Source organism: Penicillium hordei, assembly GCF_028827395.1.
Source record: "Penicillium hordei strain IBT 12815 chromosome Unknown utg000004l_segment0_segment0, whole genome shotgun sequence".
Classification (NCBI taxonomy): Eukaryota; Fungi; Ascomycota; class Eurotiomycetes; order Eurotiales; family Aspergillaceae; genus Penicillium; species Penicillium hordei.
In genome coordinates, this window is record NW_026623145.1 from 2,359,172 (window position 1) to 2,385,301 (window position 26,130).

The window sequence follows — 26,130 nt, forward strand, 5'->3', positions numbered from 1 at the left end:
GATGTCGACCGCTTCGCCTTGTCCCTTAAGAAGTGATACTGTACATGACCGTAATAGGGAGAAGGTGAAACATAGGGGACAAGGCAGAGGCGATCGAGAACGGATAAGACAATATCTTCAAACTCCAAATCCGTATGCAAATCATTTGGCGTCACAAATAGTGACAGCCTCCCTTGGTAGTACCCAGACGCCGTGAGCCACCATCCAAAACCGTGAGTAGAAAAAAAAAAAAAAGAGCAGAAAAAGCATGTAATGTGGCATGTATGAAACGTGGGAAAAAAAGACAGCGGGGGTATAAAATTCTCATGCGGCCATGGACAGACACTCGTCGAGTAAAGAGCTCAACTGATCTCGATCACCAAGCGTGCCGCCTTCCCAGTCTAGCAGAGAACCGTCTTCGTCTTCGTCTTCATCTTCGTCCAAGTCCATCTCGTCTTCGGGTTTTATTTCCTGATGTGGCTCACTAACGCCATTATCCAACCGCTCGGGTCTTTCAGTCTCGAGTTCGTCTTCGAAGTACCCGTTCATGATCTGGTCTACAATGAGTGGCATGTGGCCGAGGACACCACCGCCCAGCTCCAAAGTTAACCGCAGGTCTCTGACGCCCAATGGTTTTCGAATGTTGGCCTCTCTCGCTTCAACAGGGAGTAGGCCTGTGGCGGCATCCTTGGTAATTTCCCCACGTGTGTATGCAAGCTCTTCAATTTCCAGTTGGTGTCGGTATTGACGCATCATCATGTTGTTGATTGTACCGGACGGGCCATTCGAACGGGTGCGCGAGAATACCGCGGACAAAACTTCCTTCACAAAAGTTTCCGTCGCGATTGCCATGAACTCAGCGCATGGCAGTCCAGCACCGCTGGGTAGAGATTCCTCGTAACATATGGGGACCATGCGAGCATGGATGGATTCGGCATCGGGGAATTCGCCTGTTTCTGCGGCGAGGGGCTGGGCATAACGTTTTCGGATTTCCAGTTCCCAGTCTATAATGGAGGAGGATGGTTAGGGATTATTTCCTGACAGGGGACCACGGGAACGGAGAGGATATCTCGAGTTCGACGCGAATGGTTTCGGCTTACTAGTTTTGTTCAGCCCGCCTGCACTTGCGGGAACCTGGCTGGGTAATTTGAATTGCTTAGCTAGATGGCTTTCTTCTAGCTCTGTGGGCACCGTCTCATTGGGATCTCGCTGATGATCATTAGCTGTCGGTTCTGGGACGAAGGTATTCGTCATCGTTTGCGACTACATACCTCTGGGATTCCCTTTATGCGCCGACGGTCCCTCGGAGGTAATTTCATAACCTCTGTCTTCAATCTTTGTTCTGCAGCATCTCCGGAAACGGGTTTCGACACCGTTGATGGTTTATCATTGGCCGATACCCAGTTTGCGACGCCATGATCGGGGAGGTCTCGCGTGAGGTTTCCGATGAGCGCGCATACGAAGTTGTTGTGTAGATGTTCGTTTTTAGGATCGGCGCACAGGAAGTAGTCGACTCGTGATGAGTATTCGCTCTGGTTGTAATGTCCTATCGGAAAACAAGAGGTCAGGAGGTGATCGAACCGAGGCCAACGCGTGGGAGGGAAGGGGGAGCAGCCTGCGCGGAGCTCAAGTAATCGCTCTCCGACCAGAAATTATATGCGCATCGTGACATACCTAGTAAGAACAGAGCCGTGGACTCTTTATACTCCGCCCACTTGTCTCCGATGGCGGCTTTCAGGTCCGTGTAGGCATGCTCGAGCTCTAGCCGCGGCACTGATATCAGAGCTCTGGAGGTCTTCGCGGATACTGAGCCGTTGGGCACGGCACCCTTTGGATTTGAGATAGAGTCACTGCGACTCAAAGCCGCCGGATCAATCTGCATGGTTGCTGAACTCGCGAGAGCGCGACGGGCGACGCCGAAGGGCAGGGAATATTGGCACCTACGCCTTCATGAAGGAGGATTCTAGGGTTCAAACTAGAAATACAGGAAGAGAGGATGTTGTTATAAGAGAACCTGATGAATTGAAGATGAAAATTGATGGAGTGAAAGAGATGGCGATGGGTTTGGGTGGAAGGGGAGGTTCCGACTTGCGGTTCCCCGCCAGACGCCAGAAACGGATACATCGATGTGCGCCAACCTTAGCAGCGTTGCCTTGAATGTTTACATATTTTTCTCTACATTGGAATTTTAGATGCCTTTCAAATTTATTAGCTTGATTTTCAAGCTAGCTGCACTACATCTTCACTTAATACTCCAAAAAGTTGTCCAATCTCCGCAATGATCTCCGTGATCTCATTCGATAATTGGCCTGTTACCAAAACTAGAAGTACAAGGGTCAGTATATTGTACTGGATATAACCAGAAACCAAAGAGATACTTACTATAGGCATAAAGCAAAGCACAGTCCTCATCTGTGGTTAATTGAGATGCTTCACGATCCAAGCGATAGCGATAGATGCGAGCAAGCAAGCGGTCTCTGGCATGCTCAATGCTAGGAAGCACATCACTCAAAGGGTACTCGAGTTTCATTGACGAAGCAATCACTAGAAGATAGTCAGCACTGCATCAAGTTAATGGCAGTTACAAGAGGACTGACCTGATAATAGATGGCTCACGCGAGCAGATAGCTGTTGCCGTTCTAATTTTGTGTATTGAAGAAGGCTGATTTCACCTTCAGTGGCCACATCATTCTTCATCAGCTCGATGTTCATAGTGTGTAAAGAGTTCACCATGCTGCGTGTACGGCGAACAATATTGGCATAAGAGGCTTCAGGGAATGCACTCTTCAATTCAAATTCGGAGCCCGCCGCAGCTTGGAGAGTCTCCAACCGAGACAAAAATCTTTCAATTTCAAGCTTCTCTCGGGGCGTCATGTATAAAACAGACCTTTTACCTTTAGCCATGATGGATAGGGGATCGCGTTTCCAGACAAGACTAAGGTGCAGCCAGAGAAGACTTAGGCTCTCCTTGAGCCTACTTCTTGCACTGATGGGCCAAATCATTCGAGTGATGATGATTCCCCAAATGCATCCCGACAATACCGCAACAACTCGATGAAGTGCAATTTCGGTCATGATGGGATTAGAACCACCTTCGTCTTCGTCCAGATTTGCCGCCTTTTGGGAGAGGGAATAGCCGTATAGCACGGAGAGGTTGTACGTGAGCATGATAAACCGGCCCATGGGCCCATTCCCACGAACAATAGTGATGTATCCAGTCCAGACCGCCATTATCCATCCCAAGAACGCAAGAGCAAATACGTTTCCAGCGGTAATGTTCCATGCTAGGATAGCAGCGACTGCCCCCAAACAAGTACCGAGAAACCGGGCATATCCCGTCGTGTTCGAGGCACCGATTGTCATTGAGCAAACCAACATGTAAGACAACAAACCCCATTCTCCCCGCCAACGTCCATAGAACGGCCGAGTTGAAGGAAGGAAAGCAGGCAGGGCGTAGATTGCAGCTCCTGCCCCAACCTTGATCGCGTATTTCGTATCATCTCGTCGGAATAACCCAAGATATTTCCACAAACGGTAACCCAGTCTTTGCTTTGTTGTATCATGTACTGATGGGCCTTTTCCTGTTTGAATATTGACAGGGAGTCTATCATGTGCAATCAAGCCGTCTGATGCATGCCTAGAATGTCCATGGAGGTCCTGCTCAGTAGCGGGTGAATTGGAAGGTCTGGAAACTGCATCTGTAGGTAGTTAACATCATATTCACGTCTCAACGATTGGTATGTGGAGGTATACGTACCAGCATCAGAAGAGGATATTTTAGTGGTCTCCGTATTTTTCGACCACTGCCAGACTTTGAGCCATGACCAGGTTCGCCCATTAGGCCGCTCTTCGACTTCCAACTGCAGCTCATCTAGAATAGAAAGCATCTCTCGGAGCTGCTCGCCAAATTCGAGGAGGGAAAAGCTGAAATGGCCACAGCTGGCTGAGACTTCTTCAAGATCGGCTTCAGCTTCGCGTGTCTTCAATTTCATGGTTTCCTGTTGTTGATACAACGCTGCGAGTGTCTTCTCGCGCGATTCTTTGTAAAGATCAAGCGCCCGGTCAAGACTGATTCGCAATCGACCATTCACTGAGACTTTGTAGTTCGGTGCAGGCCCAAATGGAATCTCCTTGAAGATTTCTTTCAACGTAAAGGCCAATGATCGCTGCTTCCAGTTAGTCTTGAATGTACTAAATATTTCTCGGGTTTCAACTTACCATTGCAGGACCCAGATGAGAGATGAATATAGTGAAGACATCTGCTGGAAGAAGTGCGGGTCTGGGTGTTGATTCAGCACTTCCAAGTTGGTGGGAACCACCTGGAGATAGTTCCTCTTCTGGTCGCTCAACAATAGGCTCCAAAAAGGACCCATCGGGGAATGACCAGGATCGCTCGAGGGGCGTAAAATAGTCCACATGAGTCGAGCCAGCCTGGTAATCTTCCGGAGAGGCAGACTCATGCGCGATAGTCTCACGAATTAAACTGAACTGGAGAGAAGCTGCATTACGCAATCCTCCCATGTTATGGGTGATATCTTGCACCCAGCGGACGAGGTTCTTTTCGAGCCTGTACTCTTTTTCGGTGCCTGCCACGTAGTGCTCAAGTTTAGCTTCTCGGACAAGCCTGTCTAGCTGGCTATAGGCCTTGCGGTGCCTCGCCTCTGCATCAAGGAATTCGGCCGAGACAAGGACCTCTTCACTCCCGCTCAAGAAGCTTTCTGTGATAAGTGCCATCATGAGCGCCAATGTATCAGTGACCGTGACGAGGTTTGAGCGCAGCTTTTTACGCGCTGATATGGGGAAGACGAAAAAGGATACCACCATGACCGCCACTACGCCCATAAGGACCATCTTCAAGACTTGGAAGATCTTGGAAAGAGACAAGTCGCCGCTTTGCACAGAACCCTCTTTGGTCAAAAGGGTGATTGTTGACAGAGCAGTGAGTGAACAGGCAACGTTCACTAGAGGATCTCCCAGTCGTTGCTTCGTCCAACCGACAAAGCCAAGCCCACCGCCACAAAATACTATCAGAACCACCGCATGGCCAAGGGCAGGCAATTCCAATGTGTCTTGGAAAAACATCTCCACGAACATGCTGGTAATAGTCAAGAAGGTAGAATAGCAGAACGCCAGGAACGCGCAGATCAAGGCCTTGAACATCGCACCCTGAGATCTGGCGGGGTGAAAGTAGACCGTGACCGTAGCTACCATGTGTTTCCCATCCTGATGGCCCAGCATGGCCGAGATCGCGGGGATAAAGGTTGCAAGAGATCCGACCAAATACGCAAGACTGTACTTCAAGACTCCAATACCCGGTTCTGACCTGACAAACTGATTTGTCTGCATCCATTTTTCATGTATACGGCGCGTGAGCGTGTCGAGGCGCCCCTCATAACGTTGGATCTCGTTTGTGAGCAGCCCACGCCTTTCCTCAGTGTCGTCGGAGATGGGTGTGGAGTTTCGGAGGTTAACGAGGCCTTTCAGGCGCTGGCCTGTTTTCGGGAGAACGAATGTAGCCTGGCGGAGCTTCACCGACAATTAGTATATCCCAAGTCAGAAAATGTGAGAGTACATACCGTTGGGCGCGAGCGGCGGGAGCTGCTGGGATTTCCAGACGGCATCTTTCAGGTTTCACGTACTTCGCGTGGACTCAGGGCGTTGTACAAGCCCCATGGCACATGTTCGATGACTCGCCCTTTCTCCAGTACTCAAGCAAGAAGACGTCAGAGGGTTGTGCGGAGGTGCAGGGAGCTATGCAGGTAAACTTGTTGGCAACGATTGGAAGCCAATTACGGCCACCCCCCGCTTTCCATTGCCACGCACCTCTTTGTTTTGCTTTTTGCCTTTGCCAATTAACTTGGGCGACTTTATATTAATAGATTTGATTATCTATACTGGTTTCGAATCTCTTTGATTAACAAAGAAAAGGTCAAGCTCGACCTTTATAATTTCGCAGCAAACTACAGCCACAGCTACTTCACAATTATTTCAAGCCTTCCACTTTCCACACCTTCACCGCTGCATCAGCGCCAGCTGAAATGATCTTGGATCCTCCTGCAACCCACCCGACGCCATGGACACCCTCCTTGTGAGCATTTTGTAGCTCAAGCCAGTCGCCTGGCTTAGACAAGCTCCAAACGAAGATGTTTGTGTCCAGCGATCCACTCACAACGTGTGAGCCAGCCTCGTTCCAGGCAAGTGATGTGATTCGTGCAGTATGCGCCGTCCAGCGGTCTGTCACCAGACTGCCATCCGAAACCTTGAAAACCAGGACACGTCCCCGCAAGTCACCCACGGCCAAGTGTGAGGCGTCGGGGGAGAAGGCAAGAGCAGAGATTGCATTGCGGGAGGCATTGATGTCTGCCCGGGGAGAAAGCCGAGAGCTGGAGATGGCACAAATCTGAACAGATCCATTCTCACCTCCAACGGCTGCTTGAGAACCGTGTGCGGCTACAGTTGTAGCTGCAAAGTCTGTCTTGTATTCTCCGGTCTTCTTGCCATCCTGGAAGATCTCGACGGTTTCGGCTTCGCCAACAAGCACGGTCGAGTCACCAGCTGCAACACCCTTCGGCTGTCCATTGAGTTTGGAAGCGCTGCCAGTGTATGTTTTGGCAGCGACATCGACAGAACGGAGGGTGTCGTCCCAGCCGACACTGTAAATCCTACCGCTTCCCTCTGATGTGGTAGCAAGCCCGGCGACGTAACCGGGGTGGGCATCTCCTTCGATCTCTTCGGCCCTACCTGAAGCTACATCCCAGTTGCAGACTCTTCCGTCAAAGCTGCCTGTCCATAAAGTTTCCTTGTTATCCACAGTAGTCTGTGCCAAGGAGGTTATGCTCTTCTGGTGACCCGAGACAACCTGGCGGGGTTCGGGGGTTCCCTCGACCAGGTAGTTCAAGTCTCCACTGAGAGACAAACTGATAAGCAGGTTATCGCTTCTGCCTGGGGGCCAGACCACGCCAACTTGGTGGTCGCGAACAGCCATAGCACCCTCCTCGCCCAAGGTCCAAGTCTGTGTTGCTTTGCCGGCTTCCACATCCCAGATCTTGACAGTCCGGTCCGCGCTTGCAGTAACGAACTTTCGCGAGTCCTTGGCCCAGGACACACCAAAGATACTGCCATTGTGTTCTCCTTCGCCGATCTGACCCTTGGTCTCGCCAGTCTTGCCGTCGTAGAGCCAGATCTTCCGGTCTGCACCAACACTGACTAAGTGCGAACCATCCGGGCTAAAGCCAACCCCGTAGATGTAGTTTGAGTGTTTATCGGCAATTCCGTTGTTGAACTTGAACGGCGCTCCGTGGTAGAAGACTGTCTTTCTGTCGTCACCGGCAGTGGCGGCACGCAGAGGCCGCTGCTGCCTAATTGACACGGTGTTGAGCTGTTGCGTATGGCCGTGGATCTCTCCAACGGTGTTTCCACTGTCCCAGGTAATACAGTGTCCATATCGCTGCTTGCCATCGCCGACAGCAATAATGCGCTGGGAGTCTCCGTCCCAGGCCAAATCGTTGATTCGACCATTAACAATGCTGTATTCACCCTTGGTGATTCCCTCACCGACACAATCCCATACTCTCACGATTCCAGCAGCGTCACCACTTGCAACGTAGAAACCGGAGGGGGCGAAGCGTGCGACAGTTGTCTGCGCCTTGTGTTCGGTGTACTGCCTAGCGACTGCGGGGTCATCGATTGAACGCAGGAAGATGGATTTGTTGGACTATAATTGCTTGTGTCAGAACGAGGCAGTGCTAATGTAGAGATTATTGTAATTACATACTGCATAGGCCAATCGCTCGCCTTTAGAATCAGAAGAGAGCTGGGTGGGCTGGCCGCGGGTGGTGGAGGGGCTAGGAGCCCAAATGGACTCTTTGAATATGTCAGGATAATGAAAGACAATATGAGGCTGTCAGGTTCTCACCATTCGTAAGTGACATTGCTAAGGTCTGCACTCTCAACCAGAGGAGTTGGGAGAAAGCAGAGGAAAGTCCGCTAGTCCGCTGTTTATTGACTGACGTACCCGGGCCACAATAGCGGGGAACACAGCCACGAATTGTCTACATAAAACAAGCATTTGAGAATATGCAGGAAAGAGAAATATCGTGGTCAACACATACGGAATATATCTGGTAACTCCAAATATTCTACCACAAAGGAAGCTGAAAGCTGTATCTCTTAATAAAATCAATGCATAGCGCTAAGAGTAATAATACACTAAGTCGTGCCCCTTCCACCAGGCACCGGCCTGTACTTGTACAAGGAGATCTCCCCAAAACTGTTTAGAATCCCAGAAACAATGACTCCAAAGTAGTATGCTCGGCTTAGAAACCTCCAGGGCCCTCCATACGTGCCCGCATCTCGGCTGCGAGGATTTCGGGGTGTCGGTGGACACTAGGCATAAGACCCATACCGATGGCTCTCCGGAGAGCCTTGGCAATTTTGCGCTGGTTGACAGGTCGGAGGCCGGTGATGGATCGGGGTTTGATACGGCCCATGCTGGTCATATATTCGGACATGACGGAGAAGTTCTGTAATGATAAAAGAGCGAACAGTCAGTCGCTGTTTGTCATGATACACACTCCATAAAAATAATGGCTCCGTTGGATCGAGAACTCCGTACCTTGTACAAATCCATAGGATTCATGTTCAATGCATCGAAAGCATCTGTCTGAGGGTTCTGGCGCTTTCCCCATTTCTTCATCTCGGCCGGGCTAAGATCGTGAGGGGAGTATACGTCTCCAGCCTTGAAATCACGGGTTTGGTATCTCTCAAGGGCTCGGCTCTCGCCTTGCGCCTTCTGGTCTTCGAGGAACTTTAGGCGACTGGGTAACCGGCGTCGTTGGACCACTTGGGAGGCTATCGCAACGCGTTAGTCGCTGCTCACACTCAAATAAATGTGTTCCATATCATAGGATGGCACAACAAATAGATACTCTGGGTATATCGGGTCCATCACATACTCTGTGAGCTTGTGGCGCGCTGGGAAGTGAAAGCGCTCATGGCAGCGGTAGAGCTCCAGCGACAGAGCGACAGGCCAACATTGGCTGTAGTCGCGGCATTGCGCAGCAATGACGACGAGGAAAAGAGGTTCAGAGACATCTTGACCTTTCAATCCCTGATTGGTTGTAGATGTTGAAAACGGTGATAGGGAGACCGGGCAACGCGGAGATGAGATCTTTTTTTGCCAAGCCTTCTTCCGCTTCCAGATCTCTCCGCGTCGCGAACCCCCATTTTTCATGATTCTATGCGGATTGCGAGTCAACTTGGGACTACACGTTTTTATCCAATTCCTCTTGTTTAATTTGGCTATAAGCTCACCCCACATCATCTATAATGCAGTCCCATCTCACGAGACGGGTCTTCCGGGCAATTATCAACAATGAACCACTTCGGTTCTCCCAATGCCATCGAAATCGCCTATTGCACACAATCACCCCTGCCCGTGTACGACCTGCTATGTCGAGTCTCCCTTATATATCACGACGCAACCTCTTTGTCTTCAGTTCAGACCCCGAGCGGTCACAATCTACTTTGCCCTCCGAAAAGGGCCTGAAACCAATGGCTGACTTGATGAGGGCACTCAAAGATAGAAGCAGAACTCCTCCGAGTGATATTCTTGCAAAGGCATTCCAAACTTTTTTCACAATGCGGCTTGAGACACCAATGCTCATCAGTCATTTCCAAGCCCGCGCGCTGATCATCACCTTCAAACATCTAAGGGCCCAGCAGAACGAGATGGAGGAAGAAGACTGGCAAAATGTTTTCTCGACTGAGAACCTCGAAAAAGTGTTGGATGTACTCTCTGAGTCCGGCTGTGCCCCACAGGCTCGTGAGGTTGTCATGAACCTTGCCCGATACGCATATCAAGAACTAAACCTCGATCACGGATTTGGTCCGGGGAAGATCAGCCGGCCAGCCCTTGGTCTCTATATCAACATCTTGGCTATGAATGGCAATCCGGAGGATGCTAGGCATACCTTGTTGAAGTTTTGGGGTCAAATGAGCAAGGCTGTCCCGTCACCATGGCTCACAATTATGGAAGGATTTGCCATGAAAGACGATCTGCGACAGGTGCGGAAGATTGTTGACGAGTGGGGAAACCACGGCAACAAGTTTGACCAGGCGTCGCATGGGGAGATCGTTAAATTTCTCATCGACCACGGTCAGTGGAAAGCGGCTCAAACTGTCTACGACTCTCCAATTGCCAGTGACTCAGAACCCTCCATGGCTGCGAGAGAGGCTCTCATAAAATATTATCTCGTGAATTCGCGGGTAGAGGCGGCGGAGGAGATCTTCAATTCTCTCCCCAATGAGCCCACCGAAGACACTGCTAGCATATTCTTGCTCTGGGAAGCAGCAAAGGGGAGCAACGCTTCTGCTCTTGCGCAAAAGGCCCATGCATGGATTGCGAAGGATTCTCAACTCAAGGGGTCCATCAACATTGACCTCGTTAATAACCTTATTCAGTATGCAAACGCGACGCAGAACCCCCAGTTGGCTTCTGATTTCATGGCGCTGGCAGGCCAGTGGGGTCTCACCCCAGATAGCCAAACTCATATCTTAGAACTGGAGTCGCGTATCCAGGCCGGCGATGTCGAAGAGACTTTGAAGATCGTTGACGAAAAGATTGACGTGACCTCCCTCACAAGTCACAACCTGCCAGTTGCAAACAAGCTCATCGCCATGCTCTGTCGATCTGAGGAAAAGGACGCCTTGTTCGACCAAATATCCTCCCTCCTAGACCCGCTTTTCCAAGAGAACGTGCGTCTAGAGTCTGCGACCATTGCCGCATTGACACACATGCTCCTTTACCGCAACGATCTCGATGCCGTTTCAGAGTTGCTACGTCCAAGACTAGGCAGTTACAGCGACGAACAGAAGATGCCGGTGCGCGACGCGCTCGCCGAGTACATTATGGACAAAAGCCAGTCCGATACAGACGTGTGGAATGCATACGAACTTCTGAAGATCGCATTCCCGGAGACGTGGGTCTCAGTCCGCACCAAAATCATGACCTCCTTCTTCAACCGGAAGCGCAGTGATCTTGCCGTCTTGGTCTTTGGACATATGCGTCAAGCCGACGAGCCCGGTCGACGCCCCAAGCCAGACACTTATGCGCGCTGTTTCCAGGGCCTGGCTCGCACGGCAGATGGGACCAACCTAGAGCTTGTGCACAACATGTTGAAACTGGATCTTGAAGTGGATCTCAACACAAGAATCCTAAATGGTCTGATGATGGCATATGCTGCGTGCGAGATGCCAGAAAAGAGCATGGAAATTTTCCGACAGATTCTTCAGTCGGAGGAAGGCCCTTGTCACAAGACTATCACGATTTTCTTCAAGGTCTGCGAGAAGCATCACAATGGTGCCCAGGAGGCTATCAAGATGATGGGTAAGGTCAAGAAGCTAGAGATCACTGCGAACCGCCCGCTCTATTCTGCGTACATGGAGGCATTGGCAGCGCAATGCGAGTTTGATCTGGCCGTTGAGGCTATCAACAACATGGAAGCTGAGATTGGGCTTCCTCCTACAAGCAATACGTGAGTACATATTCATTCGCTGTGCGTTCTAATCGCTAATCTATGTCCTAGGATCGGGTTGTTCTACAACGCTATCCCGTACCAATACTGGAAAGATGAGGTAGAGAAATGGGCGAGTCAGAAGTACCCCGAGCATTGGGAGCATCTGATGACGATTAAACGCACCGATCAAGAGGAAGGGCTGGAGTTTGATGGCATCTCAAATGAAGTGTCGGTGTAATAATTTTTGTATTTAAATAGCAAGCCAATGTATTATAGTTCCATAAAGGCAATGGGAAAGGCAATGGGAAATCGTGCTGTTTGAAAATGTCTTTCCCTATGGGTAGTGTCTGCAGGCAATGGGGTGCTCGCCGCGGATATAGGGGACCTCTTGGGATATAGCAACATGCTGGACAGCGAAAGAAAAGTGGGCGAAAGGGGGGAGACCATTACGATAAGAGTAATAGAGATAGGTTAATAGATTTTTTAGATATTTATCTCGTCTAAACTCTGTGTTGAGATCACCTTGGTGTGCTCTTATATCAATATGTAACCCCACCTCTTTCCTATATAATTCCTTTTTCCATGTAACAGTATTTCTGGAAACAATTCGATGCGAACTTCCTCATAAGTCACAGCCCACCTTTGAACTGGATGAGATCAATCCCAAAAGGGGGGTTAGACCAGGTGGTTGTTTGCCTTCTTTCAGCTGCATGTTCTCGGTTTCTCGTGGACGTCGTTTTGCCTCGGAAGAAACCCGGATCCATCGGATCATTCGACACTATTGGCATCCGGTGATAGAGAAATTGACATGAGCAGTTATTTGGGGCTTTGAACTGGCTGACAACGCTAGTATCCCCAGACTACTCCACGCACCGCCCTGACAGGAGTGGCGGCCTCTTATATCATGCGCCGAACTTGTCATATTTTTTTCTTCCAGTTTCCGCTCAAACTCATGGGAAAGCTGGGAATACTCCCGATGTGACGGTGTAGTAATACATTAAATCTAACAGGACATTCAATAGGTTGCGGCGCATGCATGCAGTACTGATTAGCGCTTCGGGGCTCCAACCAGCTACGGTCAGCTGGGATTAACCAAGGCGAATGGTTTTGCTTTTTATCGCTATGGACACGTCATAACCCAGTCCCAAGTGAAGAGCAACTTTGTTGGTAGACTTTACTGAAGCTACATTGTGACCAAAGTGCGATTGGCGTGGTTTAATCTCAGTTTTTGCCAGTTTTTGCCAGTTTTTCTTTGACGCCATAGAATACTCGGGCACTATGGCTGAGTTTTTCGCACGCACGCCCACTGGCTTGCCTCGTCCGAGGACACTTATCGATCTGGAAGACATGGCTGCGCAAACTGTTCGTGGCAGAAGACGGATTCGGCAAAGGAATCAAAATCTCACTAGCAGGATAACCAGAGCAGTTGTGAGCCAAGGGCAAAACCGCCTCTTCAGAACGGTAATAATAACTAAGACGCAAAGTTCCGACGCGATTTCAATTTGGATGAGATATTTAAGATTATCTCCGGCGAGGAGTCCCTGAAGAACTACTTTAAAATCGCCGGACGACCCAACCTAGGCCGAGTTGGACAAACTTTCATGTATAAAGCGACTGATGCGGATGAGCTGATATTCGAGAGATATGATACCTGGTCAACGTGCTTTGGGCAGTTACGCTCTTCTGCAGAGAAAAATGAGAATGAGTTGGAAATCTGCCTCGGTTACCTCCGACACCACGCATCTTGGCCGCGCGTTTTCCTTTATTCACAGAATCTTCTTGGTCGGCCATGATCGTTTCGAGAAGCTTAGTCCCTGCCGAGTCAAATAGTCATTCATATTCTCCACAATCAATGGAGATTCAGTGATGACACAATGGCCAGAATTACGGAAAGCCTATGTCCAAACGAGGTTTCTCTCTCAGCATGGCAACCAGAACTGCCATCTCAACGTACAGTACCTGGCCCATGCAAGCTCTTATTCCTGTACTAACTTGGCATCAAAGGTAACATATCGCAAATAGAAGGCTCCGTCCAGGTGCCATTGAAGTTTGCTGTCAAATGGATTAATGCTCCGTATCACGCGAGGGTCCTTTCAGTTTACGTGTTTCAGCCATATGGAAGATATCCCCAAGTAAAGACTTTGGATATATCCATGCAATACGACCAGATTAGGCGGGCGATTGTGGTTATCAACTCTCACAGCATCCTAGCGGAGTTACGCAACTTGCTCCCCCAAGTATTTCAACATGAAGTTTCTGGACTTCCTTATATAATGCGGCTCTGCCGAGCGTTGGGTACTAAGACCACCGATGAGGCCGTCACTTTTCTAACAAAGACATGCGACGATATCAATTATATGGTGAGCATTACCACCCGCGACAACAAACCTTGTACTGGGGCTGATTTGCTTGGTTTTACGAAGGACGGCTTCGTCCCTCTGGAAGCAAGATGCAATATCTTCGGCACCTAGAAGACTGCCACCATGTCGCTAAAGATTGCTGTCGAAACAATCGACGTACCCTTCAGGTGCTGCTCGACCAAGTTAACTCGATCCAAGGACCACGCACTGATGACGAGACAAGCTTAATTAACGAGCTTGAAATGGCGAGGAATGATCTAGATTACCTTCACGACGAAGTTGAGTCCTCGTTGCAAAGAATACCGGGTGTATGTCGAGACATTCGCGAGCAATTGGATTTTGTGCAAACACGCCCAACAAACATCTTGGGCATTCTCGCTGGACTATACCTGCCACTTGCGTTTGTGACTGTGAGTTCTTTGACGTGACCACCTTGGATTCATTTCTGAGTCATTCAATTTCAGAGTTTTCTAGATATGAATCTTAACCAATACACGCAGCCTCAACCATCTTGGCGCAATGCCACCAGGATTGATCCAACCAACCCGGACAACATCACCATCCCCCATTCCGAGATTGTGGACTCTGGAGCCAATAAAGCATGGTCTTTGCAATTGTTTTTCGAGATTGCAGTGCCACTTATGGTTGGCACAATACTTATACCCTTGTCATTGGAAGCATCATTCGAGTGTTCCTGCGAACACTTGGACGTGGAAAAACTTGGTGACGTCTTATATTTGCTTCTTTTGTTGTCTGGTCAGTTACCATCACTTTGGAGAGCTTCGATGCCCCGATCGCTAATGGCCGTTGCCGCAGTTATTCCACCCTTTCAGCCATATGCCCAAGATCCTTTAGGGGGGTTCGTTGATGTTTATACCGTTCTATTTGTTTATATTACTCAGTATTATGTCTATCCGAGGGAAGAAACCTTTTTGGATTCGTTTCATCTGCTGGTACATGAGCATGGGCTGTGCGGTAGTGATTACGAGTTCTCCGGTGAATGTTGTTGCTGCAGGGATTATGGGGGCCATCTATGGCATTTCTCTTTTTGCTTTTGGTAGCTGAGGCCGAATTTCTATTACAGATGGGACCACGGAAGAAGGCATAAACTGAAGGAAAGCTGATACACCAGCATCCGGCGATTGTTTCCCTATTCTATGCAGCCCCCTTGTCTTGGATATAGGGGCCCAAATTAGAAAATATCTTCCGAGATTGGGAGGCCTAGTCTTTTAGTACAGAGTCAATAAAGAGAATTCAAGTCCTTGCAAGCCCTCGCAATTGCGGATTCAGTCTCAGGTGGACAATAATAGGAGAAACAAATCCAAAACCTCTTCACAGACATCAAGGATGATTCCAACGTGGCTATAAAGTTGCCCACATGGATTGAGCACAAATGGACTGAAGTTGCTGCAACCCTACTTCATTGATGTTGAACGACAAATGCATACTATGTTTAGCTCTGAAACCTATAGTAAAACCAGGAAACAACACGCGACCATTCTCTTCCCTAACCGCAGCTCCATCAATGATTCCAATCCGTCTGTCCCGACCATCAACTATCCCTCAGTGAACGTAGAAAACACCTCCGCCGTCGCAGTGGCATATTCCCTCTCAATCGTAGCCCGAATGGTCTCGTTGCGTATCACAGGCCGACAAGGATAATCTTTGGCACAGTAAAGGAAGCCATTATGATACCCACTCACCGGATCACTATCCACCTGGCCCTCTCCCGCTTGGAAGTCAAACGCCCACAGCAGTTTGGCAATGGCTAGGAACATGTTGCGCTCGGCCAGGTGGATGCCAGGACAGATCCGGCGCCCAACGCCGTAGCCGTAGTGATCGCGACGTTCCCATGTTCCCGACACATATTCGGGAGCCAATTTAGGATGTTTGGCAAAGCGCTCGGGGATGAAAGCGGTTGGGTCATCGGGGTGGGACGGATCCATGTGCATTCCCCAGGTGTTGATCACGACTGTTGTGCCTTTGGGGAGGAATTTGTAATTAACCCAGTCGCCTAGTACAGAGGTTAGAAGATGATTATAATTTGAAAGAAAAAAAAATTAAGAAAGAAATAGCCTCACTTTCTCCTAGTGCATGAGGAAAACAGAGTGGAAGTATAGGCCTCCACCGATGACCTTCCTTGACAATCATATTGATATAAGGAAGTCGCTCAAAGTCCTCCCAAACAGGCGACCGGTTGTGGCCGACTGCAGCATCAATTTCAGCATGCGCCTTTCGTTGAACATCGGGGTTTTGGATCAACGCTTGTACGATAGTCAGGATGAGACTGGAGGTAGTGTCCGAACCGCCTTCCATCAGAACACCGCCGATAAAGGCCAGCTGGTGCCAGGGGAGATTGTGTTTCTCCTGGCTATCCAGGACCTTGTCCATAAAAGTACCATTGTTGTGGCCATTTTCCCGTCGCTTGATCACCTTGTTCAGGATGTCGACGTAGAGGGTCTCCATCTGCACACCGATAGACTTAGCCCGGTCGATATAGTTGTTAAACAGCCATTGTGGTAACAGTTTCAACCATGGGAATAGGTCTACTGGTGGTGTTGCGCCGGTTTCCATGACTTCCGACCATTCCTCCATGAGTTTGTAAAGCCGTCGCATGTTTGATCCCTTCCGGTTAGCCGTGCGGATCCCGAATACTGTGATAGGGCTTTAGGGGTTATTCCCACAGTAAATCCATTATGGAAGACATACCGATCGAGTTGGTGATACTGTTACTGTACCGCTTGGGATGGGCCATATGGTGCTCCGGGTCGATCATGTAGTCTCGTATGAGCTGTATAGCCTCAGCGTTGACGATTTTGGTGTGGTGATTTTCTACCATGGTCTCCATGAAGTGCTGGTGAACCAGTCGTCGGAAGGTGCGCCACTGGTCGCCATAATGCATGACCAGTAGGTGATTGCCCTTAGTGATGAGATCGTGCGAGACAAAGGAATGGGGCCGATGGCTGTAGATACTACTCTTGCGATCGAGGACTTCTTTGACTAGCCGGCGATCGGTGATGACGGCCATATTGCCATTTCCGATCTTGAGCATATATAACCCGCCATACTGGGCGGCCCATTCGGTGAACCTGGACCTCGTAAAACAATGGCGGTGAGGATTTTCTGTCTGCTTCAAAGGAAAAGGGGGGAGGTCATTGCACATACTTGATATGGGTGTACTTCTTGGGGATCTGGTGAATGTTTCCAATAAAGGGTAGAGTAGGTGGACCTACGCTAGATGAGTAAATACACTCTCAGTCGATCTTGAAGTCGAAGACTCACCGGTGGGCATGGTGCTAATCCGATGACCGTAGGTGAAGGCATATCGTACGAGCACGATGGCTGGTAACAATACCAGCAGCGAAAGCAATGATGGTTCCATAGTCAATGAGATCTATCTGGGTTGACTCCTTTGGCGATTGGAGTTCTTTAGTAGGGGCATTAGTGTGGGGTGCTGACTTATGGATCGAAGGCGAGGGGCTGATGCCAAGTTGCATGCATAATGGGATTGGTTGCGATCACCAAAAAGAGACTCGGTTACCCACTAATATTTCCCTTGGCGAAACATTCTCCTCTTTCATTGTGTAGAGTTTGCTGGAATATACTATGAGAGTCGGTTCTAGAGTTAACTGGCCATTGAAAGGAAGGGATTTGGTATCCAAAACTAGAGCTCTTAATCATCCCCAAAGAGATGCATGCTGCAAGGCTCTGATGTCATGAACTAGTAGACCCAGGAAACTGGGGCCCTCTATCTGGGAGGGTGGATTTCATGGTCATCTGGTCGTGAGCATCCATGTCTGATACAGGGTTCAGGAAGAATGACTGCGTCGTCCAGGAGGAAAGCCGAGAATTGGGATTGTCTGGGTGCTATGTGGAACATGAAGTTATTAAGACTTGCCTAAGTGAGGCTAACAAAGTCCCAACTCTAGCATTCACAGACATATAGATCATACATTGGTAGTTTCCTCAATGGGATGACACGTTGCAAGCGAATGGTTTTACTATTATACCCGCACTGTGCTTTACAAATAATCATTAGATTATTAGCAATATAGTTTCACCAGCCTCGGCTCCAACACTTGTCCAATAACTTCTCGTGTATAGCTAGAATTGACCCCATGTCAGAGCTTCGCTTTATCTAGGCTCCCCTTCAAACGCGGAAACAACTCTATAGCCGCCCCGCTGTCTACCTGCCGCTTGGTCTCTTCCGGTAGCTCGTACGCCTCCAAAAAGTCTGTGAAGCGTTGGATTGCGTCCTGCGGCGCATTTGGGAAGTCACTGCCGAAGAGCACATGGCCTGGTGCAGCAAACTCGAACAACGCCTTCAACGTGACCGAGTTTGATGAGATGGCTGTGTCAAAATAGAAAGTCCGGGCAGCCTCCACCAGCTCTTCAGTTGACAGACCGAGCTTGCGTGGCATCAAGGGCAGCATAGTAGCCGCCCGGTGAATGAGGTACGGCAGGGTTCCACCCGCGTGGGACAGGATGATCTTGCATCCCGGATAGTCTTGCAAAATGCCACTGGTCAGCAGATCCATGGCAGCCCGGCCAGTCTCATGCGGATAGTCAAACATAGGCTGCGGTAGCCAGGTGTTGATGAGCTGCGTATCGACCGGGTGGGTTGGGTGTATGAAGACCACGGCGCCGCGGCGGCTGAGATCAGCCCAGATAGGTCGAAAGGCTGCATGTCCCAGATAATTGGGACCCTTGCCGTAGCGAGTAAACAGCGTGACTCCATCGGCACGGAGAGTGGTGCAGGCGTAATCAATTTCCTTCAACACTGCCGCCGTGTCGAACAGAGAGGGGACTGAGGCGAAGAAGCCATATTGGCGCGGCTGAGCGTCCCGAATGGCGGCGGCGGATTCATTACAACTGCGCGCTAGGGCGGCAGCTTTAGTAACATCAGTCTCGATGCATGGCCCCGGTGCGGTGACGGAGAGAATGGTGGTGGTCACTTTCATCCGTCGTGCCATGTCCTGGTCCAGCTCCAGCGTCCAGGGTGGAGTGTACCAGCCCGAAGGATCACCACCCGCGCGATCCAGGGCTATTAAAGGTTAATCAATGGGGCCCCCGTTCCAATACGCGCGACACTGACCTTGACGCATAGCCAAAGGATAGAAATGGTGGTGTACATCGATTTTCTCCATCATAGAAAAGAGATAACCTTTAGAAAACCAGCACTTAGTATTTCTTGCTCAAATACAGATATGCGACTGACTACCTGTGCCCTTCCCCTTTTCCTTGCATGCAGCGACCGTACCACCCTGATTGGCGATCATCATGATACCAGAGCACCACCTTTGAACGCGGATCAACGGCGGCGGGTGAGCTTTGCAGGGGTTACGGAATACTCCGAAGAAACGCCAACATGGAGAGAGAAGGACTACGGAGTGTGTTTATAGATCTATACGCATATGTGCCCTCCAAATTGGTGGTCTTCATTTATGGGCGCTTAATAATCTTATCACCCTCTCCTGCTGCTTCCGAAAGAGGAAATATCCCTCCGAAACTCCTTTGGGGTGATCATCTTCCCTGCAGCAACATCGTGTCCTTCCGCTATAACGCCTGATCTCAATCAGGCCATGGAGGTGCCACCTTCAGGGTGAAAATAGACAGCTTAGTACTATTTTCCGATCCGAAGGACGGTGAGGTATCCTCCATCTACTGAGATTCAAAGATCTGGTTTGCCGAGTTCACCCGCGTCTGAGCGGCTCAGGGGGAAATAATCATTTTCCTCAGAGTGCGGGACGTGTGAATGATCCCCAAGCGGTCACATTGCCGTCATCACCAAAAATATGGTGGCTGGAGAATGGACCCCAGTCCCAATACCGGCCTGCTAGGATGAAGATGCCGATGAAAGCCTGTCGCACTCGACGTGGAGACAATGGGCCATGCGTACACGCTACCCGCACGAAAGGAGATAATTCAATTGTTCTCTAGGCGGGGGCATTCTCATCACCTCAGTTGCTCATGGTTTCTGGCGTGGGCCCTGCGACCAGGCTAAAGACAAATGGTATCCCCCTCGTTGCAGCGGCCAGGTATGGGATAAAACATGCAGGATCATATCATCTACTCCCCCTCCCACCGGGTCAATGTCATCACACAGTCGGCTCTGCTGAATGAAGCGTTTGAGGCTCAAGCCAACCAAGAATACAACGAATGAGCGGCTTCCCACTGCACTGCTATCAAGCCTATTCTCATTGGTCCTGAATACTTCCCTCGCTCTCAGGTCGCTACGGATGTGGAAATCCTGGATCATGTCCGGAAGAGCTTTGATGCCATCTTCCATGCCTCCTGTACCTGTCCTATGGGCCTGGCAAATGACAGCCAGGCCGTGGATGACTCTATAGCTCTAGTCAAGGGTGATGACGTCCTGCGGGTTGTGGATGCCTCAGCTTTGCGGTTTCTACCACCAGGCCACCCCCAGTCCACGCTTTGTAAGTCTTTATCATCCCTTATACATACATTTCTTCGAACGGAGTGTCTAACTCGAAGTAGATGCGATGGCAGAGAAAATTGCGTGTGAAATTCTAGACAACTGCTAAGGAGCGCGCAATGTACAGTCCGACTACAAGGGAAGACGAATCATATTACGTGGGATCTAGTACCTAGTAGAAATAAATACCCAATCTATCACGCCTTTCACACTTTGCACACCCCATCCTATGTATATTTCACACCTTCCCACCTTTCACACTTCGTCCTACGTAAATACTACCAGCATGACAAGCATAATGGGAACTGTCCCTAATATACCTTCCAATTCCTTACTACATGGTGATGACGGCACGGAACCGCACACTTCCCTCCATCATAGCCGCTATAGAAAATAGGACAAGCCGTCAGAGAATAAACCCATAAATAAAGGAAGGAGCTATCATACCGAATGCTTCGTTGCACTGCTCCAAAGGGAACTCCTTTACCATACAATCGATGCCATGTAGGTCGGCAAACGCGATGGCTTCCTCGGAATCGGTGGCATGACCGCTGGGCCAGCTCCAGATGGATTTACCCTTTCCAACCTGCATTGTGGTTAGTATTTTCATCACTTGAATACTGCGATCATCTCCGTTTTCGTTTCTGTCTGGTCTTCAGATAGCAAATTCCTACTTACCAACATTCCAGTGTGCACCTCAATACCACCAACAACTATTATTATCAGCATCCAATCAAATGCCTTAAAACCACCCAAGGAAAGCTTACTTGACAGAATCAACAGTTTCCCCATCACACCGAGGCCCTGAATTAGCGGGTTAATGATCTCCGGCACAGGTGCCGTAGACACGATTAGCGAAGCGCCACCAAGTCTCTGCAAAGCAGCGACGGAATCCTCTTTACTCGTGTCAATATACTCATGTGCCCCCAGCTTTCGTGCAAATTCCTCCTTTGTGGAGTCTCGCGAGAGTGCCACGACACGGTAGCCAAACTTGTTCGCATACTGGAGGGCAAGATGGCCGAGTCCGCCCAGACCCTGGATGGCGACCACTTCACCAGGGGGGATGTTCATTTTGCGCATCGAATTGAAGACCGTTACACCAGCACAGAGCATAGGTGCGTATTTGGCAGCATTGACATGGTCAGGAACGTGCACGGCGGCTTCGCGGCGGATGAGACAATATTCGGCATCTACCGGGGCGGGAGGTGTCAGATTAGCATTGAGATATCATTACACTAAGTGGAATAAGCGGAATACTAGAAGAGCGGCACATCACAGGAGAAGGGAGAGAAGTAAAGAAAGGGCAAAGACATACAGCCGCCATTTCGGGAAATGCCGTTGATCTGCTCATTATCGCACATCTGGAAGAAGCCCTTCTTGCATGCCCCGCAGGTACCTGTCCAGTGCACCACGCATCAGTATAGTCTCGTCAAGGAACCTGCCCTTTTGAAGGCGGAGAATGAATAGTATACGTACCATCGTGCCCACCGTGCCATGCACCTCCAATCCGATCTCCTTCCTTCCAAACAGTCTCGCCCTCCCCAACGGCCGCCACGCGTCCGATGATCTCATGACCGGGAACGAGGGGACTGTATAAGAACCGGAGATTAGGCAACATGTCATGTATTCCTTGATGGGATGGCTCACAATCCTCCTCCCATGAGGTTCGTTTGCGCAAAGTGGTCCGAATGGCACACGCCGCAGGCTTCGACTTTGACTAGAATCTCGTCGCGCTTGGGGAGATTCAGTGTAACCTCTTCTAAGGTTAGGCCCGCGCCTTGTTCCTTGAAGACCGCCTGTTTGTAGGTGCTGGGAATCGAAGAGGCCATGGTGTGTATTTTGCTGTAGAATTGATAGATGCGCGAAGTAATTTGTTTCGACGTCAGTGCGGGGTGAGCGGGATAGAGAGATAAGGACTATATATACGTTTATTTGATCTTTGATCTATCTTCACTGATATTAGGTAAGATACGGAGTTTCGGAGATAAAAGTAACAAATCCATGGGTGTTGCTGTAGATTATAAACCCTGTATCTAGGGCTTTGTCAACCGCGGCTGAAATGTGGGGATTCTCGGCTGCTGAGATTCTATACTATCCTATCTCCTATCCCCGGGAAAATATTTTGACTCTATTGGCTGGGCAAATTATGATTTATAAACAAAAAAAAAGGGAAGCATAGGCCTAGAGCCTTACCTCAGGCAAAAAGGACAAGAAGAAAAGAAACCCCATTACCCAATACACCTCAAGTGGCGGATTCAAAGCCAGTATTCCGTCTGCTATTGGTGCTTCCCCTCACCGTGGAATGATCCTAAAACCGACGGCGAGGTAGCAGGCAGGATGCAACCACGTACAGGGCGCCAGCCGAAATCGCCATTACGTAGACATCACTGATCGAACTCACAATCACCTTCAGCGCTGCCGTCTTCAATGCCGGGGGCAGCCGCTCCATCAGAGTACTCTGGGCGCCAGCAACGGCACCTTGGATGTCAGTCTGCAAATATCCCTTATCCGCCAACAGAGAAGTGAGACCGCTGAGGGTCTTGGTCTGGAAAATGGCACTTGCGATAGCCAATCCCAGCAGCTGACTCTGGCCCTGGCCGATGTTCATGAACTGAAGACATTCGGCTACGCGGTCGGGGGTCACAATGGCCGGACCCACCGCGTAAGCGGCCTGCGTGGTGGTCATACCAAGTCCCAACAGGATGGAGTACCCGTAGACGTTGGCGGGACTGGTATCCAGTTTCACGGTGTACATCAACACGGCTCCAATGAGCATGAAGACGCCGCTCAGCAGGTACCAGATGATAAAGTAGCCGGTCTTGGGCATGGCATAGCCGCAAAGCAGAATCGTGGCCACGTAGAAGCAGACAAATGGCAACAAACGCACCGCTGACATTATACCGGAGTCGCCGTGGACAAACTGGAAGTAGAGTGGGATATAATAAACTGCCACAAAAAGGGCGGCACCACCACAGGCCATGATGACATAGAGGAGGATCATAGTGGGGTCTCGTAAGAACTCGCCGGGGAACAATCGGTCCTTTTTGGTGGTTCCCACACAGAAATACTGGCTGGCGAAGAAGGCAATAGTGCAGACGGCGGACACCACGTACAGAGCGATATTCCGCCCATCCGTCCAGGACCATTCGACACCCCCAAATACGATGAACAAGATGATGGAGATGTGCATTCCTGCGGAAAGGACGGTACCCACCCAGTCTAACTCCACAAGCTTCTTGAGGAAGCTGCGGCCTTCGCCTGCTGGGCGTGGTAGGGAGGGCAAAAGGAATACATAGATGGGTGACATGACTCCAAAGATGACCAGATTGAGATAGAATGACTGTCCACTGTAGTTAGCATACTCGGCCGGAGAAATGCGAAATGGATTCCACGTACCCATCGCCATGTGGCCGAACTATCGGAAAAGGCACCGCCAATAATGGGACCCAGAATACAGCCAGTGCCGTAAATTAATCCAACCAGGCCAACATATACAGGCTGCTCCGTGGGGGTGGTCAGGATAGTGATCAGATTCAGATTTCTAGGTCATCATCGTTAGCCCTCTCTCTCTCTTTCTGCTCTTCCTGTCATGATCGAAATTACCCCAGATACATGCCCGCCCCTCCGGCTCCCGCCCACACACGCCCGACAATAATGGCATTCATACTAGGGGCAGCGCCACAGAGGGCACTACCAGCAGCAAACATGGTCAAGCAGCCAAGGAAGAGCCATTTTGTATCGAAAATAGCGTAAGCTTTGCCCAGCGGAAGAATGAAAACCACCGATCCCAAGGTGAAGCCCACGCCGAGCCAACCCAGCCGCGTGTACTCGTTAAAGTCACCCGCAATTGGAGCCTGGATATCCGCCACAATGGTATTATCCAGGCCATAGAGCAGATTGGCGGAGAAAACAGCAATACAGACGAGCAGCCAGCGGAAACCTACGATTTCCCGGGCCGGAGCTGCATCCTTCTCGGCATCCCCAGCTTTGATCGGGATTGATTCGTCCACGCGATCAAGGGCTTGGCTTTCGAGCATGCTCTCACTTGGCGTCGAAGCATTTATACTCATAGCGGGAAGTGAACAGTGGTACTTAGTAGTTGTTTGAAGGTCCGCGGGTTCAGCTCTGCTCAAAGGAGTCGTAATGAAGTGGAAATGGCAGGCAAAAATATAGATATTCGCTGGAGACTGTCGACGAAAGTATTGATGTCCATATTGCCCGACTTTGGGTAGTTACTTAAATGCTAGCAGTGCTGGACGAGGAAATTTTGGTGACAATGCATTACCTCTTTAGGACATTCATCTTTGTCAGTTAGGTATCTGACCAATCGTAGCCCACCATTTGACTAACCAACTCCGAATCTCCTTTGGGAATCCGAGTGGGACCTCGGGAATTCCCGAGCTCACCTAATCAGTGATAAATGTACCCAAAGGGCTCCACCTATGAAATTAAACTAAGTGGATCTGGCTGGACCTGCATCCATGGATCGGCACTGGAATTTCTAATCGTTCCCAGATTTCTAATGGAAACCATGGAACCTTAGAAATGCTAGGTATAATACAACTTTAGAACCTTAGAAATGCCGAACAGCCCTGAGGGTTACTTCGTAAACGGAATTTGGTGGGACCACTTTGAATCATCTCTCACGCTTGCTATTTATTTTATTTTAGTTAGATGATTTTGCATAGAACATTGCCCTCGACTTATGCAACATATATATAACTGTATCAGACTGAAAAATAAATAAATAAATAAATAAATACTGCAATGAGAGAAGCGTGGGAGTTCATTACACTCCATAATTTATCTCCAATGGAAATTATCAACAGGACCTGCGTGCTACTGGTCACATGGGGGACTGCTGTAGCAGCCGAATTGCCGATTGTGGACCTGGGCTATCAGCGACACTAAGCCATTGCCTTCAACGCGAGTCTCGTACCTATGAGAAAAATGAAAAGCTTAGAAATCCTTGGTCCGAATCTTTACTTCCTACACCACTAACGAAAGCTTTATGTTGGCCCTAGCCAATGTAACCAACGATCCACCTTTGACCGATACGTGGATCTGCTGTTCCGCGGTGCCAATGCCAGCGTATGCGCTCAACGCAGGTGCGCTACCCACCCATATTCAATGGAAGCTGGCCGTACCATAGTCAGTACGAACGGATAAATCTATTTTGGACTGAGCCCTCCACTACCTGCAATACCCGGTATGAAGCCCGCACTGTATCTCTTGGGTACCTCATCTGTCTTCTACAATGGACAGGGCTCTGACTCCTCCTTAAATGCCACAATTGTACAACCTACGCAACGGCAGATCGTGCAGTTTGTCAAAGCGGGGAATCAAAACGCCAAGGAAGACCCCCATGTGCCTCTTTATCACGGACAAGCCCAGGTGCTTTCTCTGGGAGACGACGGGGTGCACATCAAGCCAACCTTGACCAATATAGACCGGTGTACGTATGAGCACAAGGTCGAATTTTGATGAACTGGCCAAGGGAACTGAACAGCTACCTCGACACTGTTATGTTGGAGCGTATTTTAGCTTAAATTCATGATGATTATACTTCTATCGTATGATTTATGTAGGAGAGACCAATTATTATTTAAGTAGAGGCTATTGAAGAAACCTATTACACCCATCAGGGCATATCATGTTGAGAACCGCATTTAACTCTCATTAATTAACTACCACGGAGTTAGGGTTGTTTCAACCCCAACCCTGATCCTAACCCTAAATAGCTCTTTCAGTATACCCTCTTCGGTGTCATCCTAGCAACATATTTCGCACCGCGATAGGTCCTATTAAATCTCATAATCACTCTCGTACTATGGAATCA

At 49.6% G+C, this 26,130-nt stretch overlaps 11 protein-coding genes across 11 annotated transcripts; 3 read left to right on the forward strand and 8 right to left on the reverse strand.

Annotated features, from left to right (window-relative positions):
* Positions 1 to 303: 303 nt before the first annotated feature.
* Positions 304 to 1,861, reverse strand: N7537_008109 (TADA1 family protein; the record flags this gene model as incomplete). Its single annotated transcript, XM_056899164.1, has 4 exons — positions 304 to 983; positions 1,080 to 1,188; positions 1,251 to 1,525; positions 1,654 to 1,861. The coding sequence occupies 4 exons, from the start codon at positions 1,859 to 1,861 to the stop codon at positions 304 to 306; spliced, it is 1,272 nt and encodes a 423-aa protein (XP_056751240.1).
* A 338-nt stretch (positions 1,862 to 2,199) lies between these two features.
* On the reverse strand, positions 2,200 to 5,600 carry N7537_008110 (FUSC family protein; the record flags this gene model as incomplete). The annotated part of the gene is made up of 6 exons (XM_056899165.1): positions 2,200 to 2,300; positions 2,362 to 2,523; positions 2,577 to 3,677; positions 3,737 to 4,145; positions 4,198 to 5,505; positions 5,556 to 5,600. 6 exons carry the CDS (start codon positions 5,598 to 5,600, stop codon positions 2,200 to 2,202), a joined length of 3,126 nt encoding a protein of 1,041 aa, XP_056751241.1.
* A 362-nt stretch (positions 5,601 to 5,962) lies between these two features.
* Positions 5,963 to 7,910, reverse strand: N7537_008111 (WD40 repeat domain-containing protein; the record flags this gene model as incomplete). Its single annotated transcript, XM_056899166.1, has 3 exons — positions 5,963 to 7,693; positions 7,754 to 7,842; positions 7,895 to 7,910. The coding sequence occupies 3 exons, from the start codon at positions 7,908 to 7,910 to the stop codon at positions 5,963 to 5,965; spliced, it is 1,836 nt and encodes a 611-aa protein (XP_056751242.1).
* Positions 7,911 to 8,294: 384 nt separating this feature from the next.
* N7537_008112 (mitochondrial 37S ribosomal protein bS18m) lies at positions 8,295 to 9,072 on the reverse strand (the record flags this gene model as incomplete). Its single annotated transcript, XM_056899167.1, has 3 exons — positions 8,295 to 8,501; positions 8,594 to 8,829; positions 8,934 to 9,072. 3 exons carry the CDS (start codon positions 9,070 to 9,072, stop codon positions 8,295 to 8,297), a joined length of 582 nt encoding a protein of 193 aa, XP_056751243.1.
* A 234-nt stretch (positions 9,073 to 9,306) lies between these two features.
* Positions 9,307 to 11,733, forward strand: N7537_008113 (uncharacterized protein; the record flags this gene model as incomplete). The annotated part of the gene is made up of 2 exons (XM_056899168.1): positions 9,307 to 11,513; positions 11,565 to 11,733. 2 exons carry the CDS (start codon positions 9,307 to 9,309, stop codon positions 11,731 to 11,733), a joined length of 2,376 nt encoding a protein of 791 aa, XP_056751244.1.
* A 1,040-nt stretch (positions 11,734 to 12,773) lies between these two features.
* On the forward strand, positions 12,774 to 13,288 carry N7537_008114 (uncharacterized protein; the record flags this gene model as incomplete). Its single annotated transcript, XM_056899169.1, has 2 exons — positions 12,774 to 12,923; positions 12,980 to 13,288. The coding sequence occupies 2 exons, from the start codon at positions 12,774 to 12,776 to the stop codon at positions 13,286 to 13,288; spliced, it is 459 nt and encodes a 152-aa protein (XP_056751245.1).
* A 2,123-nt stretch (positions 13,289 to 15,411) lies between these two features.
* N7537_008115 (cytochrome P450) lies at positions 15,412 to 17,237 on the reverse strand (the record flags this gene model as incomplete). The annotated part of the gene is made up of 5 exons (XM_056899170.1): positions 15,412 to 15,869; positions 15,937 to 16,509; positions 16,565 to 16,944; positions 17,021 to 17,084; positions 17,138 to 17,237. 5 exons carry the CDS (start codon positions 17,235 to 17,237, stop codon positions 15,412 to 15,414), a joined length of 1,575 nt encoding a protein of 524 aa, XP_056751246.1.
* Positions 17,238 to 17,976: 739 nt separating this feature from the next.
* N7537_008116 (amidohydrolase family protein) lies at positions 17,977 to 19,002 on the reverse strand (the record flags this gene model as incomplete). The annotated part of the gene is made up of 2 exons (XM_056899171.1): positions 17,977 to 18,899; positions 18,951 to 19,002. The coding sequence occupies 2 exons, from the start codon at positions 19,000 to 19,002 to the stop codon at positions 17,977 to 17,979; spliced, it is 975 nt and encodes a 324-aa protein (XP_056751247.1).
* A 1,623-nt stretch (positions 19,003 to 20,625) lies between these two features.
* Positions 20,626 to 22,120, reverse strand: N7537_008117 (uncharacterized protein; the record flags this gene model as incomplete). The annotated part of the gene is made up of 7 exons (XM_056899172.1): positions 20,626 to 20,675; positions 20,739 to 20,877; positions 20,970 to 21,004; positions 21,059 to 21,481; positions 21,607 to 21,687; positions 21,768 to 21,880; positions 21,939 to 22,120. 7 exons carry the CDS (start codon positions 22,118 to 22,120, stop codon positions 20,626 to 20,628), a joined length of 1,023 nt encoding a protein of 340 aa, XP_056751248.1.
* A 479-nt stretch (positions 22,121 to 22,599) lies between these two features.
* Positions 22,600 to 24,361, reverse strand: N7537_008118 (MDR family MFS transporter; the record flags this gene model as incomplete). Its single annotated transcript, XM_056899173.1, has 3 exons — positions 22,600 to 23,631; positions 23,688 to 23,832; positions 23,895 to 24,361. The coding sequence occupies 3 exons, from the start codon at positions 24,359 to 24,361 to the stop codon at positions 22,600 to 22,602; spliced, it is 1,644 nt and encodes a 547-aa protein (XP_056751249.1).
* Positions 24,362 to 25,502: 1,141 nt separating this feature from the next.
* N7537_008119 (Carboxylesterase type B) lies at positions 25,503 to 25,775 on the forward strand (the record flags this gene model as incomplete). Its single annotated transcript, XM_056899174.1, has 1 exon — positions 25,503 to 25,775. The coding sequence occupies one exon, from the start codon at positions 25,503 to 25,505 to the stop codon at positions 25,773 to 25,775; it is 273 nt and encodes a 90-aa protein (XP_056751250.1).
* Positions 25,776 to 26,130: the final 355 nt, after the last annotated feature.